The 21,491-nt window shown below is 43.1% G+C and overlaps 4 protein-coding genes across 4 annotated transcripts in view; 1 reads left to right on the top strand and 3 right to left on the bottom strand.

Annotated features, from left to right (window-relative positions):
• The window catches only part of tmc4 (transmembrane channel-like 4), a 17,711-nt gene extending 17,125 nt beyond the window's left edge, over nucleotides 1-586 (bottom strand). The window contains exon 1 of the mRNA XM_008285842.1: nucleotides 29-586. Within this exon, the coding sequence (XP_008284064.1) occupies nucleotides 29-283 (255 nt within the window). The 5' untranslated portion in view covers nucleotides 284-586. The remainder of the gene's footprint in view (nucleotides 1-28) is intronic.
• A 1,072-nt stretch (nucleotides 587-1,658) lies between these two features.
• mboat7 (membrane bound O-acyltransferase domain containing 7) lies at nucleotides 1,659-11,915 on the bottom strand. Its single transcript, XM_008285835.1, has 9 exons — nucleotides 11,803-11,915; nucleotides 10,535-10,614; nucleotides 9,301-9,430; nucleotides 7,175-7,301; nucleotides 6,934-7,090; nucleotides 6,391-6,586; nucleotides 5,704-5,856; nucleotides 5,160-5,336; nucleotides 1,659-4,701 (listed from the first exon to the last, which is right to left on the bottom strand). Exons 2-9 carry the CDS (start codon nucleotides 10,608-10,610, stop codon nucleotides 4,317-4,319), a joined length of 1,401 nt encoding a protein of 466 aa, XP_008284057.1. The 5' UTR covers nucleotides 10,611-10,614; nucleotides 11,803-11,915; the 3' UTR covers nucleotides 1,659-4,316.
• A 633-nt stretch (nucleotides 11,916-12,548) lies between these two features.
• rps9 (ribosomal protein S9) lies at nucleotides 12,549-15,886 on the bottom strand. The gene is made up of 5 exons (XM_008285834.1): nucleotides 15,805-15,886; nucleotides 14,564-14,675; nucleotides 14,314-14,436; nucleotides 13,949-14,135; nucleotides 12,549-12,806 (listed from the first exon to the last, which is right to left on the bottom strand). The coding sequence occupies exons 2-5, from the start codon at nucleotides 14,658-14,660 to the stop codon at nucleotides 12,629-12,631; spliced, it is 585 nt and encodes a 194-aa protein (XP_008284056.1). The 5' UTR covers nucleotides 14,661-14,675; nucleotides 15,805-15,886; the 3' UTR covers nucleotides 12,549-12,628.
• A 1,131-nt stretch (nucleotides 15,887-17,017) lies between these two features.
• The window catches only part of rbfox1l (RNA binding fox-1 homolog 1, like), a 27,564-nt gene continuing 23,090 nt past the window's right edge, over nucleotides 17,018-21,491 (top strand). Inside the window, exon 1 of the mRNA XM_008285833.1 lies at nucleotides 17,018-18,049. Within this exon, the coding sequence (XP_008284055.1) occupies nucleotides 17,963-18,049 (87 nt within the window). The 5' untranslated portion in view covers nucleotides 17,018-17,962. The remainder of the gene's footprint in view (nucleotides 18,050-21,491) is intronic.

Genomic DNA, 21,491 nt, shown 5'->3' with positions numbered 1-21,491 from the left:
TTACTACGGAAACACCACCTAAACCCACAGAACCGGCTTCGTACCGAACAGCTCTCCTCAGGCCCATCGGCAGAGCCATGGCCCGGATATCTTGCGGCTTTTCGCTGCCGTCCACTTGGTCCTCCTGCGCAGGACTCGAGTCCCGGCTGAAGCGAGGATAGTTGTGATTGGACGCTCGTGATGACACCTGTCGGGACCTGAGCGACTGCTGGTTGCCGGGGTAACCGCGACCTGAGAGGACAGAAAATAAAACGACGAGAAGAAGAATCCACACGAACAGCATCACAGTTAAATACTACACTGTTCATGTCAATGTTGGATGTGTAGCAGATTTCTATTGGAGCAGCAGGTTTCTTCTTTCTACAGAACCCAGTAGAACAACTTTAGAGATGATCATTAGAAACTTCAAACTATTTAACTGTGTAATTTTTTTTACCTTTTGCTGCCCAAAACTATGTAAATCCCTTGAAAATGCAGAAGTGTTGGACTGATGTGGAGGAAAAAAAAGACTCTGAAGAATCATTTTAGACTTTTAGCAAAGACGTAAAAATGCACAGAAATAATTCAAATTGATAATAAACATCTCTAACTCCATGTTTTACTGAGTTTGAGTCATTTCCAGCCAGAAGAAACCAGCTGGAGAAATAATAAATCACTATAAATCTATATTTAGCATGAGGAGGAATAGATTCTGGTTCTTTTTCAGAACTAGTAACTGACTAGAGACCTACTGCACCAGCTGTTCTACCTTTATCGTGGATCAGAACATGGTGGGAACCTTCAGAATGAGATAGAAGCTGCATTTGCTCAAACATTCACACCAATTTTAACAGACGTGGATCATTTTCGACTTGATATTTTTTTTAAAACAACCAAATAAATAGTCAAACTCCATCATTAACACCTCTAACATGATGTCTGGCTCTTTAGTCTCTTGTTTGCGTCATTTCCAGCCACAAGAAATCAGCTGGTTCAATAATAAATCACTCTACATCTATATTTAACATGAGGAGGAATAATTTTGGTTCTTTTTCGGAACTAGTAACTGACTAGAGACCTACTGCACCAGCTGTTCTACCTTTGTCGTGGATCAGAACATGGTGGGAACCTTCAGAATGAGATAGAAGCTGCATTTGCTCAAACATTCACACCAATTTCAACAGATGTGGATCATCTTTGACTTGACATTTTAGTAAAAATAGTCAAACTCCATCATTAACACCTTTAACATGATATCTGACTGAATTTAGTCTCTTGTTTACGTCATTTCCAGCCACAAGAAACCTGCTTGTGAAATAATAAATGACCAGAAATCACAATTATACGCGGTTATGAATCATATGAAACTCATCCCTGATTAAACGGGATCATAGTTGAGACATCTTACCTGAGTATGGTGTCTGCGGCTCCATGTCTCCGAAGCAGCTTTAACTCTTTACAACAAACTGAATAAAAACCAAACAGGAGCTCTTGTGGAAACGCTCCAGGACTCACTTCCCCGTCTCGTCTCTGCTCGAGGACTTCAACCCCTCTGTGGTAAATGACCACACAGGTACTTCCTTGTAGGGTTTAACCCGTTGTTTCCACGGCGACAGTCACCATTCATCTGCAGTTTGCACGCTCGACTCACACAGAAGGAAACGCGTCAGGCAGTGAACTCATGTCTTTGACTGGAAATAAGGAGATTTAATTGTGGAACAGATTTCAGGTAAACATCATGAGCAACAGAAACACAAAGGCTGTGGTTTACAGGTAGCTGAGCAGGTGTGTTTGAAGAGCCAGTGATATCCTGACAAGTGAAAAATGTGATGGACAAAAGCCTTTTTCTATCAGCTGACAAGTTAATAAACTAATTATTCACAGATAATCTCATTAAAGTGACAGCGAGCGGTGAAGAGATGCTGATATGTGTTGAACACGTAGGAGTCGGCGCAGAACAAAGACAGACAAATAAATAGGCTGAAAGCAGCAGAAGAAAAAGGAGGATCCACATCGTCGCTGTGCAGTAATGAAAACACGAGGGAGACGGTTTGGCACAGAGAGGATAGACGAGCAAAATCTATTCGGATGGCCTCAGGAGAACAAAACGCTTCAGTTCGGATCATATAAAACAGTCATCACACAGTTTCTCAGCCGTAAATTGCAGTTTTCATCCAAATTATTCCTCCTGAAACTACAATAAAACGTTAAAAAGTTTGGTCTCATGCAGGAATCCCACAGGAGCAGTTCATTGCTTCGACCATCACTTGGATTTTCTTACATATCGTGACACATGTACGTATAAAACAAACATCCGGCTTGTGCTGTGAATCACGTTGGCAGCTCGGACATGACATTTGAATGTTTGGTCCTGAAATGGAGCGTGGCGGCAGATGTTTGGCAGTGGACAGACCAACGCTGTTCATGACACACTTTGAGACGTCGACGTTTTGGATTCTCAGCATCGACGGAGGAAGCTGAAGCACGGGAATGTTCAGCAGTAACATGAGGAACGTTGTGTTGTCTGAACACGATGTAAACAGGCAGGAGCACAGACGTGATCTGGAGCTTCACTTTGAACCTCGACGTTCTGATTCAGGGCTTCGCTAACAGCTAGTTCTACCGTTGAATAACCAGTTGACTATTTTCTAGATTACTCGATTGTTTGGTCTCTAAAATGGTGAAAAATGTGCATCAGTGTTTCCCAAAATGTCTGGTTTTGTCCAGAGGTTTCCAGTTTACTCTCACAGAGGAAAGGAACCAGAAAATATTCACATTTAAGGAGCAGGAATCACAGAATTTAGACCTTTTCTTTAACTAAAACTGTCACGTTTTAACCTTAAATACTGATTATTCTGCCAATTATTTTCCGGATGAACGGATTGGTCTATAAAATGTCTTGTTTGGTCCAAAGATGTTCAGTTTAGTGTCACGGAGGAAAGAAACCAGAAACCATTCACACTGAAGAAGCTGCAATCACAGAAGTTGTAATATTTTTCTTTAAAAATGAGCTAAACCGATCAATTATCAAAAATAGTTGACAACCAATCAGCTGTTTGTAAGCAGTGATACATGTAATCACACTCACACGTGTGTAAATCTGACATAATAACACACAAACTGTGCATCATTGTGGTAAACTTTGTCCCTCTTGCGTCTGTAAACTGAACATCTTTGGCTTCGACTGCTCGTCTTCTATCTAAAGGACCAATCGGCTGTTTTGAAAACCACATCTTGACTCATGTTGACCAGAAACGCGATTAAAGTTCTTGCAGCTGCACACAGCGTCTTGAAATACAATCAGAATCACCTCGACGTTTAGTCAGTCTCAAGACTCGTGCACGTGACAACCAGGAGCGTGCACGTGATGCGAGTTAAAACCATCCCCCTCAAAGTGGAGTCTGTGGAGGCGGGACGTTGGCTGAAAACTTCTCCTCTGATTGGTCACTTTCAAACCTCTGACAGAAGTGGAAAAAGTACTCTGATCTTTAAGTAAAAGTACCACTAGAACAGAGTAGAAATACTCCTTTTACTTGGATAAAGGTGCAAAAGCATCAGAATAAAGTGCTCAGTCTGCAGCAGGATGTTTGTGATATAACTGAATTCTACCCGTTGGCCTGTTAACGTGTTCATCACTGTGGCGCTGCTGCAGTTGAAGCTGATTTTAATGTTTACTGCTGCTAGTTTGAACGATAAAGCATCACAATAACACGTTTATCTGACGATTACATTTTGTATTAATAATCTGAATATGCAAAAAATCTTAATGCAGTGGAGTAAAAATGAGACTGTTTGCCTCTAAATTGCAGTAAAGCAGACGTATAGAGTGGTGGAAACTACAGTACTTTGAATTTAAACTTAACGTACTTACTTTAGTCTCAATCAGCATGTTTGAGTCCATACTGACATCTATTCTGTGTTATTTTCTCTCTGTGGTTTACACATTAATTAGAAGCTTTCACTTTAACTTAGACCAGCCGTGGAGCTTAACAATAATTAATCAGCATGACTCACATAATCAACTAGGAGGAGGAGTTATCAGCCAGTGTTCCACCTCCACAGACTCAGAAGTCGGCCTCCTGATGGATTCCTGCAGAAACGCTGCCTCGCCGGACGGTTTTCTGCTCCATCACGCCTGTTTTCACGTTGTTCTGAGACTAAATAAACACGACGCTCAGCTGAGAGGAGCCACTACAAAAAGAACATTCATGGAGCTTAGAAATCCTCCCTCACAGACACCTCCACTGGTTTAATGGAATCATTACTGACATCAAGTCTCTCCCTGGAAATTGTCTTGGACCTGTGTGATGCTTGTCGGTAGAAAGATGACTCTTCGTTCAGTCCGTCTTCTCTCCAGTCTTCTCTGCCTCTGCGTTCTGCTCCCTCTTTCCTCTCCTGCTCTTCCCTCCCTTCAGGAGCCGGCCCACCACGATGCAGCAGACAGCGATGACGTGCATGACGAAGTAGATGGACGTCCAGTAGCTCACGGTGTCGGAGGCCTTGAGCAGCACGAAGCCCATGCACATGTAGTCGTAGGCCCTCATCTTCAGGAACCAGTGCACCCAGTCGAACACGTTCTGCCCACGGGGGCCCAGTCTGGCTCGGACGGACGCCTCCATGGCCGACTCCGCCGCGATGCACAGTGGGATGGTGAGGAAGGAGAGGTAGTACCCGGCGTGAAGGCCGTGCCAGTAGGCGCTGATGAACATGGTCCAGCCGGCTCTGGGAAAAACAGAACGGAGAGTTCAGGTCTGACAGACACAACGAGGTTTCTGTCGTCTGAGGAAACTGAGGCAGGACCTGGAGGGTTTGGGTGCAGACAACAAGAGTTTAAACCCTTTATCGGGCAAGGATCTATATGTGGTTACTTCCTGCAACAAATGGCAGCGGGCAGAATCATATGACTTTTTCATGTTTTTTTGGGACAGTTTTGTCTCTTTGTGGTTAATTTTGTGTCTCCTTTCTGTCGTTTTCTTTTCCCCACATCGTGTCGTTTTGTATCTCTTTGAGTTGTTTTTGTTTTTGGTTGTTTTGTCTCGTCGTCGACATTTTGAGTCTCATTTTTTTCGTCTCATTTTGCCTCTTTGCGTACGTTTTATGTTACAAACATTGGAAGAAAATGGAGGTGCCATCTGCTACGGATGTTGTTTTGGTCATTGCGGTGACGCTGCAGCACAAACCTGAGTGTGTAGGCCCTGAAGGGGGCATTGGGGTAGATGTAGTGGTGCAGCCACCACTGCACCGTCATGTTCCAGTAACGCATGCCGTGTCGGACCTTCACACAGAAGTCGGTGTTGTAGCAGTCGATGTTCTGGATGGTTCTGAAGTCGTAGCTCTCTTCAGCGGACGGATCCAGACTGGAAGGAAGAAAACAAAGAATAGGACTTGTATTGATGCAAACTTTTTACAAACTTTGTTCACTTCATGCTCGTTGATCCTTCATTTACTTATTTAATTTAATTACTATTACACTATTATTACACTTATCTTTATGGTTTTATCCTCCATTTTCTTGTTTTACCCTCTTTCTTTTTCCTTTCTTGTATCCAGTATTTTGGTTCTTTTATTATCTCATCTGGTGTCTGTGTTGATTTACGATGTCAATCCTTTACAATGTTTAACTCTATTTCTCCTCCTTCACCTCTCTGTAGTCCAATGAGTAAGTTAACAGATTACTCTGATTATTCCTGAATCCGTCTCTCTATGTGCTCGTTATTGACGTACCTGTAGTTGACGGTGGGGCCTCCTCCAGGTTTGGCCAGAGCCTTTTCTGGGTAGCAGCCCAGACCTGCGCTGATGCATCCGGCCTCGGCTCCACACCAGGCAGCGTAGAAACGCATCCTGAACACGAAGAACACGGCGACCATGTAGAAGAACCTGCGGTGGAGACGAACCAGAGCAGATTATTCATCTTATTCATCTCTATCTGACCAAACAACCGACATACAAACATGTTCAGGCCTCCGTTACTCCTGACAGGAATATTCTTTAGCTTCCTAAACCACAGCGGTGTTCCAGCACCTCTCTGTAAATGTGATCTATGCTTTGTTTTCACTGTATCTGCAGGTGGAACATCTTTCTATAGCTGATGAGCAGAGCAGAGACGGAAAGTCTGGAAACCTGGAGATAGTTCAACATCTCCAGGATCAGGAGACGACATTTTTCTAGTGTTGGTAAAAACTGTGGACACTGAAAAATATTGTTCCAGTTTTTAAGATTTTTGTAAAACAACTATTCAACTTTTTCTTTTTTATGACTTCCACCATTCTAGCTGACGTCTCTGAGTCCTCTCTCATTCTCCTGCTTGTTCTGTTTCCACAGAGCTGCTGGACTTTACATCGCAGTAAAAAATGGGCCACAGTGATGAAAAATGAGACCTATTGTCGGGGCAGTGAAGCGCCACAACAGCACCTGAAGAAGAAGTTACGATCCAGGAACTCGTCTGTGCGGACGAAGCTCAGCGGAAACACCGAGTTGACAGCCAGGAACAGAGCGCCGTAGACGGGAACCAGCTTCAGCCGCTGCAGACACGGAGTCCAGCCGGGCAGCTCCAGCGGCTTCGGCTGCTTCAACCAGTCGACGTAGGTTTGGAAACGGAAGAACGGGCCTTCGGGTGGACGGAGGGACGAGACAGAGGAACAGCAGTGAAGAGGAAGCAGCGGGTAAAAACAGACAATCAGGATAATGTGAGATACGAGAGGGAACGTTGGAGGACGGTGTGGTGGGAAACAGAAAGAGAGCAGAGCTATGTGACTACTGGAATAAACAGAAGTAATACTGAAAACCGTATGAACTCACAATGTTGGACAAGAAGCAGAGAGTGAGACAAAGAGAGACAACAGTTAAAATTCATGCAAAAGCAAATAAACATCAACAACACATGGACGTAAACAGCTGACACACAAATACTTCACTCTGTTCCACGGACTGAAATGTCAGATGTTCTCCACTCACCGGTCATAATACCCACATAACAGTAACTATAGGACAGGATGTCGTAGAGCGACGGCTCCTCAGACAGGCCGCCGATGACGGGAGATTTGGCGAAAGAGCTCACTTCTTTTTTCTTCTCCACGTGGAAGCTCTTCACCTCGTTGGCCAGACTCACCATCTGAAGCGACACACAACAGTGAAGACACGTCTGTCCGAGGATTTCTCTGCTGCACGGTTTGTTGTTGTTGTTCGGTTTTCGTACCTTCAGCGTGAGGATTAGCTGCACGGCGTTGGAAAAAGGTGTCGGCTGTGGCAGACCAAACCACGTGACCAGACGGAAGAAGAGGAGGTAGAGGAAGGTCCAGCTGAGACTCAGCGCCGGTGCATGACTGGTAGAGACGACATGTTATGAGCAGAGTCGCTTTCAAATGTGCTCCCATAAAATAAGATTCAACTGAACAATCTAGTCATTGATCTCATCCAGGTATCACAATGCTGAAGTAATGTAATCTGATTACAAACACCAGGAGAGCAGTCTGCAACTAAAGTGGTCTCATATGCGACCTTCTTTTGAGAGAGTACAGCTGAGCAGGCAGCTACTGCATCAACCATCGTGATCGAGTTGCCATCGGTAAATATCTACGAGCCACCAGCCAGGCAGCGTTTTACTGCACTAGCCAACACACACACACACACACACACACACACACACAGCTGCTGTTACTGATGGGTGTTAGTTTTATTGTTCTAGTTTATTTCTTCTTCTTCTTTCTGATTGCTTTGCTCATTTCTCTGCGCCTTCTTCTTGCCCTGCATGTTTGCAACAGGATTTGACAGAAACAGCTTTTCAATCAAGTCTATGTCCTGTAGGCAGAACTGACAACAAAGACGACTTTGACTTTTGAAAGTAGTCCTTTTATGTCTCCATAGCTCCGTCTGATGTGTGAAACAGGCTGTGTAGTTGTTCTGAGTTCAGAAGACAAAAGTGTCTGTAGCTGACTATTTTAAAAACAAAATGAGAAAAGAGGAGGCGGCTGGAGCAGAGCTAGAGGTCTGACTCAGACACACCATCCATCCATCATCTACACACCGTTTAATCCTCTGTACGGTTGTGGGGGCTTCAGTCTATCCCAGCTGACTGAGGGCGAAGGCATGTTCACCTGGACAGGTAACCTGACAGCTGAGACAGACAACCACATTCACACCTACGGACAATTTAGAATCACCAGATAACCTCAGTATTCAATCAATCAGTCATGCAAGGTGGGATCGGCGGTTAGCACCGTGGCCTCACAGCTAGAAGGTCGCTGGTTCACGTCCCGGTGAGGACACCCGGGATCTTCCTGCGTGGAGTCTCCATGTTCTCCCCGTGCAGCGTGGGTTCTCTCCGGGTTCTCCGGCTTCCTCCCACAGTCCAGAAACATGCTGAGGTTAATTGGTGATTGTAAATTGTCCGTAGGTGTGAATGTGAGTGTGCTTGGTTGTCTGTCTCTAAGTGTAGCCCTGTGATAGACTGGTTACCTGTCCAGGTGAACCTGCCTTCAAATGTGCTCTGCTTGTGAAACGCTGAGACACCTTCATGTGGATGAAATGACTCGGTTCGACATGAGATGACCACATTTCACTCTTTTCTCACACACCTGTCTGAGAGCCCTGCAGCCTCCTGACAGCGTCTACCACAGCCGACACCGTGAGGCGTTTAGGGAGCGTCTGTAAATGTGGCGTCTGTCAATAAGATGTGAGGAGTGTCACCTGGGCCAAGGTGGGAGGCTGCCAGTGAAACAGTCAGTCTGGAGCCCTGGTAGTACATCCTTATTTTGTAGTATTTTGAAATTAAAACCCCGCGAATAAATCCTATTTTTAACCAAATGTGATTACATAATGTATTCTGTAACTTTAATGGACTTCAGCAAACCTGTTTTGTGTCCTGAATGCATAACGCTGCTCTGTGTATTCTGGTACTCTCCCAGTCTGGTCAGAGTCACGTCTGCACATTTACGGTCGGTGTTTTGCACTAATGGAGCTTAAGCTTCTGCTACTAAAGCTGTCGAGAGATTATTCTGCAGCTAGAAACAATGAAAAGTGTTTTCACTCGTTACTGAGCAAAAATAAATAAAAAAACTCTCAGTTCATGAAGTTTGTCCAATGCGAGGATTTATTTCCTGTCTTTGTAGGATGTGATGGTAACTTGGATGCAAAAATACGCAATTTCAAGCAACCATCTTTAAGATCTTTTTTGACTTTTCATAAATTCAGACTCATCGATGGTTGTAACGGAGAAAAAACCTGACAGATTTATCAACAACTGAACGCTGCAGACTTGCCTTCCTGACCTTTGCGCCCACCGTGCATATGTGAATTAAGTTTCAGAAGCCGTTTATCCCTCACCGCCAGCTGCTCTTTATAATAATCCATGTCCCGATCACCGTCACCAGGGAGTGGAGCGTGTGGATGTGACAGGTGGCGACGATGATGCTGAGGCCCAGCAGAAGAGCTGCTCCCTGCTTCACGGGCGGACCTGAGGTGACGGAGAAATTACCGTTAATCCACCCACAGCCATACAAAAAAAAGCACCTGACACAGCATGAAAATGTGCTAAATCTGTTCCACATGTCGCTGAGCTCTGACAGAAGAAGGCTGCACGGAGGCTTGAAGTTTGTGTGGACCAGCGAGTTTTTAACTGAAAGGAAATTCATTGTTGGTCACAAATAGTTTCAACATTTTAATTCCAGTCAGTAAAAACCCAAACATCTGAGACACTTGTCATATGCTTTGGGTTTACTGACTCTGTTAACGAGGACCAGTGCAGCTCGAATACAACCAGCTTATTGACATTTCTGTGTTCACATGTTGACACGATGTGCAGGGGTCATTCAGTTATTCCTTTCATTTAATCAAAGTAATAACGGATGAACAAAACTAACAGCTGGATGCACCACTGCAGGTACATCTGACTATGATTGCAACTGTGTATTCTATTAAATGAACATGTTTCTCAAATGCATTCTTTTGACGTGTAAAACTGAACGACTAAATGGTCTGTAAGCATGTAAAAAACTAACACAAAAGCCAAATTTAACGTGCCAAACATACAGATTCTCATATCATATAGAAAGCTGTGAACAACTTTATATGTTTCTCACAAGAAGGAGCTAAAAACAAAACAACGTCAGGAAGGAAAGCTGCAAAAACCACAGACCCTCATCAGTCTGATTGATATCGCTGTCAGACAAGCTGCTTGGAGAAAGATTCAGTTTAACTATCATCAAGCATTCCAAGATTATATGACAAAAATCCAGATGCTGTCTTTTTATGCTGCTCACAAAAAAAATAGATTTTTTTTTTAACGAATAAAAAGTCAAGTGAAGTCGAGTGGACTGTTCTTAGCACAGAGCGGTTTGATGTTCAATCAAGACAAAAGAAAAGACCGACCACAGCCTTAACATAAGATTAAACTGAACCTGAGAACCCAATCACAATCACTCACTGTCTCCCTAAGCAGCAGATTAAACATCCCTGATTCTTGAAAGAATGCTTTCTTCATCCCTCCACAGAATAGGAGTCAAAGAATAGGAGTTAAACACGTCCTTAACCTGAACTTGAACCCGACTGAAATACTCACTGAGGTAACGGAAGAGGAATCCAACAGGGATGGAGGCGAAGAGGACTCCCAGATACACCAGCTCATCCGGAGACATCGCTCTGCCGACACAGAAACAGAAACACAGATCAGCTCCGAACTATCTGACGCAGAAACACCAGTGACAGACGAAACAACACACAACAGGAACACATGCAACATAATCTACTCTAATATCCTGCAATAATAATTACAGTTGTACTAATTCAATCCTGTCAGGTTGCTGCAAGTGCAAGCTCACATGCTGATGCAAAGTGGATGTAATATTGCCTTTTCTGGAGTTGCATTAGAAGAGTGAAGGCTGGTGAATTGCGTTGTTGAGTAAATCTAACCAGAAATGTGTACAGACGAGCTGAGCCACGGTGCAGTTTTAGAAGAGAAACAATCAACATTTCAAATATTTATCCTACATAAAGTTTATAGGTTCAACTACTGTTTATTCTATACTGCTCATTGTTTTTTTTCCATATGTTCAATTTCCCCTATAATTTCTGACCCGTTTGTGGATGTGTTTTTGCAGCCACATGCCAAACAAATCTACATCGCTCCTAAACAATCCTGCATCAGTCACAACTTCTGCATTTTAACATTGCACCAACCAAATGCACAACGTGGCTTCAATCACCTAATTTTAGAAGACATTCATGCACAATAAATTGCTTTAAATATCTGAGGCTTTATTTGTTCCTTTGCTGCATGTTAGAACATGCTACCACGACGTTACACCAGTTAAATACGACTGAGAGGACAAAGTGTGCCAACAACCACTGCTGCTTCCTCATAACTTTCACTTTTAATACTGCACAGTATTAAAAAGTACACTCGTCTGATTAGATTTACATGCTTTCACCTGTAATGAGATGCTTCCCCAGGGTGGTATCTGCACTTTTGCTTACATCGTGCAACAGCTATGATCAAACCTCTGTGATGGAATTTCACAACACCGCCTCAGAAACAAATACTGCACCCAAATAAGGACACTTCCGGTGAGGTGTGCGCAAGAACACCTTGTAACACACCGCTGCTGCAGCTCACAGGTAAAAACGGCATCACGTTCAAGTATGTAGTAGCTCATAAACTACTACAATATGGCTAATAGCAGTAATGACTTCACTCTCGTCCAGTTTGCTCGTCTGTGACAAGCTTTACGCAGTGACGCTAGCGAACAGTCATAGTTACCGCTATTAGCTATGCTAACGTTAGCACCGAACTAACTGCCGACCGGTACACTGGCAAGCATCCATACTTACATGTATATCCCGTTAAAACACACGTTAAACGACTCGTGTCCCCGGTAAAGCCCGCACAGTTTCACCACCGCCGACTAGTCTATGCTAACTACCCATTCACACACACCGCTGCTTCACAACTTCCGGGTTGACGCAATGACGCACAGCGGGGCGGAACCATTCCGACTGCAGGGGTGCAGATCGTACCATTCTGTGCTCACACAGTTAAGCCCAAAAGTAATTGTATCAATGCGAAATGTAAATCTTTACTGATTTATATTTTTTTGTGAATTTTTCTTTTCTCAAAGGTTTCTTTGTTTTTTTTTTTACTGTAAATTACGTAAAGTGCGTGTGAGTCGTTAGTGATGAATTTCTAGTATTTCATGTTTGTGTATGAAAATGTCATTCAAATGAATACCTCTGAATTCAAATTTTTAAGGGAATGCAGCTTCTACCTCATTTCCACTGCTGCTGCCAAATTCAACAATGTTTTAAAATAATACAACATAAACTGAAAACATCGGATGCTGAGCTGCTGTTAGGATCCATCACTGAGAACGTTTAAAAGCTACGATGTCATATCCAGCTGTTTTTAAGGTCCAGCAGACACAATGGAGAGCTTCATGAAAAAGTACAGAGTTCCACACAAACATCTCAAAAGGCTGCAGGAAGACGGACATGAGCTCAATATGCTAAATGTAGCACACAAATAAAACAAACTTGATGGGAACCAGTCTGGTAGGGAAAAAAAACAGAAACAACTCAGCTCTGTGGTCAGACCAAACATTTTTATTTAGACTTTTGACAGAACAAGAAGCATCAAAACACCCCCTGCATGAGCTCCTTCTTAATCTTCCTCCTCGTCGTCGGCTCCTCCGGCGCCGCCCTGGCCCTTCTTGGCGTTCTTTCTCTTGACGCGTCCTGGGCGTCCGCCGCCGTACGGAGACCTCAGGGAGAAGTCGATGTGCTTCTGGCTGTCCAGGCGAACCACGAAGGACGGGATGTTCACCACCTGCTTACGCACACTGCAGAGACAAACGACAAGCACGGATTTTAGCATTTATGGCCGAATGTCTTTCACACGCTGACAAGAGGTGAACGAAATTCAGCAAATCTGAGCTACTTTAACACTCTGAACCCCGAACCTGCAGGTTTAAAATGCATGTTTTAGAAGTTGTTAAAATATCAAATAAGCTCCACCACGGTTTTATAGGTTACACTTGAACATACGGCTTTTACTGTATTTCTATGTTTGCACATTTCTTACTTTTTTTTTAAGTGTGTAAATGCACCGACAGAATGAAAGCATAATTTCACCGAACACTGCAGAAATAGTTGGAGCTTCAACTTCCACAAAATGACCAAATATTACCTTAAATTTGGTAAATTTCATCAAAATCATTGTGTTCTGCACGTCTCGTTTAAAAATTTGTCAAAACGTAAGCGTTTGCTTGAACCATGTTCTGAACTCCTCTGCACAACCAAGGAACTAGTCAACACTCAGATGTGACCAACAGTCACCAAAATGGCTCAAAGTGTTTTCACAGAGTAGAAAGGAGACTAGTTTGGAAACCAAGAATAATGTGAGTACTGGTAACACCTGTGAGCATTCAGCAAAATGTTGGACATGAATAAATTTTGCACTGAAGAGGGTTCTGAGTTCTCTGCTCCTTCATGGTTTTTGTTTCCACAGAGATGCAGGACTTTGAATTGCAGTGAAAAATGAGACGAGCACAAACTGTTTGGAGTTCAGAGGGTTAAAATGTAGACTAATTTACTGCAGGCTTCATTGACGAGGAATTCGTGACACCACAGTCAATCTGAACATGAATCTTAAATCATCAGCCTCAGTATTTCCTACATCAGTGACATGAGGTGTAGTGACACCACTATTGCCCGAGGTGCAATCCAACACACCTTACCTGACAGCCACAGCACCAGCGGCGCCGTCTGAGCCCTCGGCAGCAGGATTGGCTCTGGGCAATGTCTACCGACAAGGTATACGGTTTTGATACCGAATTGACCTTGTTGAAATGTTTAACTGATCTCAACGCAGAGTATTACAGGTTGGTGATCCTCTGATGGAAGAGGAAGAAGCGACAGTTTCACAGTCCCTCCACACACTCATCACCTTGTTTGATGAATGCTCGTTTTCCACAGGTCTTACCGGATGTGCCTCTGGCGGATCAGGACGCGGGCGTGGTGGATGCTCTTGGCGAGTCCGAGCTTGAAGACCTGTGTCTGCAGCCTCCTCTCCAAGAAGTCTTCAACCTTCAGACCCAGGATGTAATCGAGCTTCATCTTACCCTCATCCAGCACACCGATCCTCACCAGACGCCTGAGCAAAGCGTTACCTGGAGAAGCACACAGGAGCGATTTACAACCCCAAACACACCAATAGTCCACATGGATGTTTGAGTAAAGCGGGAGTATTGGCCTCATTGACGAGGAATTCGTGACACCACATTGAAGTCTGACAGTTTATAATTAAATCATCGGCCAACACAAGCTCAGTTACTGTGTTTAACGTACCTTCAAACAGACGCTTGGGGTCCTTCTCGTCCAGAGTGAGCAGCTCTCTGGCAGCTTTACGGATCTTTGCCAAAGTGAACTTGACCCTCCACACCTCACGCTTGTTCCTCAGTCCATACTCACCTGGAAACAACAAACAACAACAGTTAGTGCAATAGTCCAATAAAATACAACACGAGGTGAAATGAAATCCCCTATAGGTGAGGCGTTTGTGTTGCATAGTGATTACGTTAATTAAATCACAACTCACCAATAAGTTTCAACTCCTGGTCGAGACGGGACTTCTCGAAGGGACGGCGGGGGGTGACATATGTCTTACGACAAACCCAACTCCTGGCAACGGGCATGGCGGCTTAAAGTGCCTGCAAATCAACACAACAAGACAAAACGTTAGCTTTAATCAGAGTTGTGCTTTAGTTAACTGTGGCATTTGTGAACTCATTCCAACCTAACACCACTTCTATGAAGCAATTTACATCCTGAGTTTTCCTTCAACTTCTATTCATAAGAAAATTAAGTTGTGTGTATAAAATCTTAACAAAAATCAAATTACACGTGTGATTTCTGAGCCTTAATACAGAAAATATCACCACAAAAGTTTCCTTTACACATCATAAACTTATTCCAATTTACAATTTCTTACATAGACAGTAGGGCAAAACACTGGATCAAAATTGCAATACAGACAAATGCAAAATCCCAACTGCAGGAGCAACATAAAACATTAAAACACAAGAGATGCTCCAACCTAAACATTTTCCAGTAAAGGGAACCTGCTTGATTGGTATAGATAGCAGCGGAACACATTTTCTTGAGTGGAAAATAATGTTTTTCCAAGAGGCTACTGCAATTTAACTCTACGAAATCACAGCATCTGTCAAAATAATTGTAATCGGACTGTATTTATCAGCATATCGTTCAGCATTAACACGGGCTACTTCTGTTTCTAATTTTTTGAGATGGTGGTGTCTTCACTAAAATCCAGAGCTGCAAGTATAAACTCGATTAAACGGAATAAAAACTATATGCATCTGTCTCGTTAACTTCTACGACTTATTCCAAAACGTATCACACAAGAACTTTACTGCAGATCTTCAACAAGCTAGCGCTCCCAACGACCGCAACTAGCATATGTACAGTCAGCATACAACTAGTGAGGTTCACGGACACTCAAGTAATTAAGTGTTTAACATTATTAAATGAATACATCGCTACTCCTTTAAAAAAAATCCTTAAATGTGCTTTTAACCATTAGAAACTGTGTATTTCGCAGCCTTACGAGCAGGCCGCGCACCACGTTGTTCAGTGTGAAGCTAACGTTAGCTTAGCCGAATCATGATTTCTCTTTGAAATCAGCAACAAAATGACTCGCAGGTGATTAAAAATACAAAATACTTAAGTTCAATCATATGTCGCATCAAAATCTGTAACAGTAAATGCCTGAGTATAGTGAGTTTGTGTTGTGATTGACCATGAGGCCGCAGACCGTACCTGTCTCGCTCAGGCTCGCGTAGTAAAGAGGAAGTTAAAGGAAGTTAGCATCGATTTATACCGCCGGCGCTCACACTACAAATCCCATGATGCCGCTCAACCCGGGGCGGAAGTGGACCCGCTGGGTTGGTCGCCCTCTGCTGGTCTGAAAGAAAGCAACAGCTGGAAACGTACAAAAAAAAAAAGTGCAATAAACAGAAGTGTCAGTTGGACTTATCTTAAGGGTCAGATTATCGAATCACAACCGTATAGGGAAAAGGCATGCGGGACTATTTTAAGTTGTGCTTGCGCTTCTATGAACAATAACGAGACAGGCCACATGAAGCTTTGTTTATGCTACATCAATGCTAGCTAATGTCAGCTCTGACACAGTGGTACATACCACGGTACCACTCCCTCACCTGGATGAGAGAGCTCCTGATGTGACAGCAGAGGGTCGAGCTCAAATTATGCACCCCGTCCACGTACCTGGCCTTGCAATGGTCACACTTAATTTTAGTGCCAATTTTTACAATTAAAACACACAATTGCAGAATAAATGTGTAACTTCAATATAAATTAAACTAAATATATGTACAACACAATTTTGAGCGCTGTGAGTTCCCTCTTCTACGGCTTGTTCAATCACACAATCTTTCCCACACTGGGTGTCCTTAAAAGAAAAAAATGCACACCTATCCTCTTTCTGAAAATGATTGTAATGCCAGTGTTAAAGTAAGAAAATTAACTGGTGTGGTCATTAAATATTTAAGATAAAAATGAAGGTGCAAGTATTGACTTTTTGTTTGATACGTTCCATACTGAATGTTTGAAGTTGCAGAAAAGAGTATAACAGGAAACCTTGCACTTGCCTTAAACCTACATTGAATAAGTGTTGAATAAAATGGTTAAGTTACATTTGGTATGGTCTCGGTCTTGACTCGGTCTCGAGCCCTCAAAGTCTTGGTCTTGTCTCAATACACTGTGGTCTCGGCCATGTCTCGGTTTCGATGGTCTCGACTACAACACCGGTTGACTGTCCGTGGAGTCATTGTAGGAGGACGACCACTGCAGCCCTGATCAGTGCTGCTGTGGCTCCTTCTGGACCTCCTGGTTCCTGCTCACACTGGGCTGCACTGGGTTCTAGCTGCTCACTGATCTTCTGGATCCTTTTCCATCTTTGTCCAGTCTCTCAGTCAGATGTTTCTCCTCCTCTGTTCAGGTCTTCTCCATGTGGAGCCATGATGCAGACATAGACACAGTCCAGAGGTCCAGAACTGAGAAGGTTCTGCTGTTCTCAGCTCATTGTAGAACCACGTTCATGCAGTCAGACTGATGGAAACCACAGCTGGAATCAGTTTAGTTTCACTGATCACAGCTGGATTGACTTTGGTTGCTTTGAGTTTCTACTTTATGGATTTTCAGTGATCCCTATAAACTGTCCATCAGAGGAAATTAATGCTTGTTATGGGATTTTGGGCCCAGCCTACTTTTCCCATCATGCCTCTCATCACCTGAAAGGAAGTGAATCTGTTGGTTTTGTCTCCCTCTGCTGGTCAAACAGAAAACAACAGCTGAAAAACACAAAAAGTTCAAAAGTACATCATGTGAGTTTGTGCTCCTGCGTCTCTGTATCATGTTTCAGCTTCATGTGTCTGCAGACGGTTCAATATTGAACTTTATTGAACATAAACGGGTAAAAGTTCTGCTCTTGACTTTGCCTGAGCAGACTCTACTGTTCAACAGATACGTGGTGAGAAATGTGGTGTTCCAGAGTGCGAGCGTGAGGGAGTAAAGGTGGTAAACTCTGGGAGAAGGACATGACGGACTATTTATAAAACTCTGAAACGGGAGCCTCAGCATGTGTTTCTGTCCGTCAGGCTGCTCCGTCGGCCGGTGGACTCAGTGTGCTGCTTTCTCTTTCACTGCTCCATATCCTGTCTTTCCCGGACCGGGAATCGTTGTCCTGTGGAGTTTCTCGGGGTTTGACTCACCTGTGAGGTGAAGCAGAGTCTCACCCTTCCTCCCCCTCACCCTCTCGGACCTCCACTTTCCTCCAGCTTTTGGGGATTTTTATTCTTTTTTCTTGCCGTGTGGTTGCCTGCTCTGCTGTGGGCGTCCTTCCTTTTCCCCAGATCTCCTTCTCCTTCTCCTCCCTCCGTCCTCCGGTTTGTGGGCGATGCTCTCCTCACCCACTGTGATCCTCCAGCCCTACGGACTCCCCGTCTACCCACAGACTACCACATGCTACCCCAGCATAGTCCAGGTAAACCCTCCCGCAGTTGGCTCTGCAGCTCCACACAAGTGTTGGCGTCATTAAAGGCAGCTGGGAGCTTTTCAGAATCTGAATTTATTGCCAAGCTGGTTTTGGAATCTGACTTTGGTGCAGAACGGTAAACACTGTCATTTAGAGTTGGATAAAAGATTTTAAGAAGCAAGTGCTGCAGGCAGATGAACAGTAAAACAGATAAGAAGCAAGATCCGAGTCTTTATCTGAAGAGACTCAAGTGTTAAAAATCTGCTTCCAAATGGCTGCAACAAACGTCTTTACTTCACGCACAGGTTGATTCTTCAACAAGTTCATCAAAAACCAAGAATCTAAAGGGAATCAGTCAACCGTCACTCATGAAAACAAGCAAATATTTCACATTCAGAAGCTTAAACCGAGGCTCTTCTAGCATTCCTGGGTAATAAATACACATCATCAACAGCGATAACATCAGATTTTCCTTTTGTTAATTAACTTTTTGCACATTTATTTCACCAGACAGGTGCATAAGAGATGAATATGGACCTGAAAAAGTTCTAGATTCTTGCAAACCAGCTTGTAAAACCAAAACGTTTAATTGCAATGATTCGACGCCGGGTTTTTGCACTGTGAAGGTCGAGCAACAAAATGGATTTTAGACGATGTGCAGGAGTCAGTTAAATGACTAATTCTTTCAGTGGTGCATTTGTTTTTGCAACAAAAACTAAGATTTGTTTAATTTCATTTTAGCAGCAGAAACCAAAGGGCCCTGATTCTCTTCCATGCAGTTCAGTTTGTTGCTTGATATCTGAGCTCGGGGCCGATCAGAGGACTGACACCGGTTGCGAAACATCTTATTTATTTGATAGTAAGGACACAGTGGGGGTTATCTTTAGTCCACCGGCTTCAGCTGAAGTGTCCCTGACATACCAGCAAAGCCACCGTGCATCTGGTCTGTGTCTCCCTCGTCTCTGTGCTTCACACCAGACGTATTTTTAGCCGCCGTCTCCTGAGCAGATAATCACAGGAGGAGGTTCTGTCACCTACCTTCCTTCCTGCGCTTAAAATAGGTGTGAAACCCGCCTGCTGTGCACAAAAATACAAGATATTCACATCTGTTATTGTTCTTTAATCGACGTGGACGGGTAGTTTTGGGAAAACAGGTGCTGAGAGAGGTGCAGTTTGCAGCCGTCAGTCCCTGAGGAGTGAAATACGTCTACCTCGAATATCCAGAATGTTTAAGAAGTGTCGTGTTTCTGAGGACTGGACTCCACCACAGGAGCTTCCACGGCTGAGAGTTCTGCATCTGTTTGAAGAGAGCATCCACACAGAGTCTTCTATAGAGTTAAAAGCCCAGAAAAAAACAAACAAACAAACAAAATGTGGAAAAATAACAGCGAGCATCAATTTTAAAAAAAGTAAAACTTGTGTAATTTTCTGTAATTTTATTCAATATTATTTGGAATCTAACAAAACATGAAACATCTGTTCAATAACCATTAAATAAGTGAATTACTGACCATTTTGAAATCCTTAATATTAATAATTTTTTTCAAATAACTGCAAATATTTGTACAATTATAATATTTTTTTTGTTGATTTAAATACAGTAAAATCAGTCAATAAATAAAACAGTAAAAAATCTGTAAAATGACAGTGAGAACACGTATATTAAGGATTTTAAAATCTTTTAAATACATCATTTTTCTTTCAAATAACCGCACATATTTTTTGTGTAAATAATCACAAATATTTTTAAAATAATGTGCTTCTGATTTAACTATGGTACAATTAGTGTATTTTTCTATTAATTTTTTATTAAATATTATCTGTAATTTAACAAACCAGAGAAAATCTCTAAAACACCAGTCAAAAGAGCTTTTCAGTTTTACTACTGTTCATTATTTTTAGATACTTAAAATACATCATTTTTCTTTCCAATACCGACAAATTTCAGCATATTTAAATACAATAAAAGCAGGAAGGAAGAGGTGTTAGCTGTAGTTTAACATAAGGAACATCTGTAAATAAATCAGTGACATTTTAAAAATCCTTTTAACATCCTTAAGTTACACGATTCTATTTTTTTTTTTAAAGAAAGAAAAGGTCATTTTTTTTAAATTATTATTTTTTTTTTTTTTTTTTTTAATCCTTGTGAAGTTATTTTCTTTTTCGTTGTTTTTACCTTGGTTTTTTTTTTTTTTGGCAAACCAAGGACTTTTTTTAAATAACAGCAAATTGTTTTTAAAAAATACAGTTAAAAGCTTTTATTTTGACAGTCTGTCATCTCCTTTAACTTCCCTGCTTCTCCAACAGAAGCCTGAACTGTCTTTAAACGTAAATAAAGTCAGGATGGATGGATGAAGCTGGTGTTACGGGTTATTCAGTTTCATCTAACAAGCTTCGCGCTGCTACGTGTTTGAAACTTGGCCAGCGCTAAAAGGCCACATCTGCAGCTGGCGACGGCGGGCGTAAATCCGGCGGCAGCTGTCCCAGCATGCACCTGGCTCCGAGCCGTTGACCTCTGACTGCAGAGCGACAGCTGAGCGGGAAGACGAGGAGAAGAGCGAACAAATGGGCATCAGAAAAAGGCCGTTAGGAGGCGGCGAGTCGGTGCACATGCTGACGCTGTGACACCAAATCAGTCGGTGGAAGCAAAGACAGACGTCCGGCCGGCGGTTAACAGGACGCTCTATCTGCTCTCATCTGTCAGGAGGCTCCAGGCACATGTCTGGTGCTTCAGATGAGTTCAGGCCCAAATTAGTGTGTTAAGAGGTAAACTTTGGGTAGAAGTTTGTTCATCTCATTGTGGTTTTGTTTTAATCTCCTCACACTATCTGGGTGTTTTAAAGTCGACTTTACATCCACAAACAACAGCCTACGCGTTGAGAAGGCTGCTAAAGGTTTGGATCCTGCAGTAATGTAGTCGTCACTGCATTCAGGACTAAGCTTCACCAACAACTCTAATTGTTATAAAGACAATCTGGAGCGTTTGCAGACTGATGGTGAAGTGCAGTCGGACCATTCTGCACGGGAGCCGGCTAAGCGAGACTACACTGAACTTTGGGTGGTAGTCACATATTTAATACAAACGGCAAATGGTCTGCACTTGTGTTTTCTCATTCAGCCATTCATACACCACAGAGCTGCCATGCAAGGCGCTCGCCTGCCATTGGGAACAACTTCAGATTCAGTGTCTTGCCCAAGGACACTTCAGCTGTAGAGGGGGTTAAACCACCAGCCTTGTGATCAGAGGACGACCTGCTCCACCACCTGAGCTACAGCCGCCCACAATCCGCTGAAGTCTGGTTCAGCTGCAGTGTGACGTAGTCCACTCCCACAGCTCCACAGTGATCCATAGATTCCTTCCTCTCAGTGTTAGAATCCTACAACGTGATCATAAACTAGCTTCTTTCTTTAAGTCTGGAGTTTCCCACCGGTGTAGCTGTAAGCAGCAGGC

The sequence above is a fragment of the Stegastes partitus genome, unplaced genomic scaffold, assembly GCF_000690725.1.
Source record: "Stegastes partitus isolate 25-593 unplaced genomic scaffold, Stegastes_partitus-1.0.2 Scaffold418, whole genome shotgun sequence".
NCBI lineage: Eukaryota > Metazoa > Chordata > Actinopteri > Pomacentridae > Stegastes > Stegastes partitus.
Note: the sequence above shows the minus strand (reverse complement) of the source record. Positions and strands in the feature narration are given on the sequence as shown.

Bases quoted from the DNA above. Each gene is read 5' to 3' on its own strand.
- mboat7 (XM_008285835.1), bottom strand. From the start codon at position 10,610: ATGTCTCCGGATGAGCTGGTGTATCTGGGAGTCCTCTTCGCCTCCATC. The intron at 7,302-9,300 runs GTGAGGGATAAA...CGTCTCTACCAG, and splicing joins ATTATAAAGAGCAGCTGGCG to TCATGCACCGGCGCTGAGTC. The intron at 5,857-6,390 runs GTGCTGTTGTGG...TCTCCACCGCAG, and splicing joins GATCGTAACTTCTTCTTCAG to GTTCTTCTACATGGTCGCCG.
- rps9 (XM_008285834.1), bottom strand. From the start codon at position 14,660: ATGCCCGTTGCCAGGAGTTGGGTTTGTCGTAAGACATATGTCACCCCC. The intron at 14,437-14,563 runs GTGAGTTGTGAT...TGTTGTTTCCAG, and splicing joins CCAGGAGTTGAAACTTATTG to GTGAGTATGGACTGAGGAAC. The intron at 12,807-13,948 runs GTAAGACCTGTG...TTGTCTCTGCAG, and splicing joins ATCCGCCAGAGGCACATCCG to TGTGCGTAAGCAGGTGGTGA.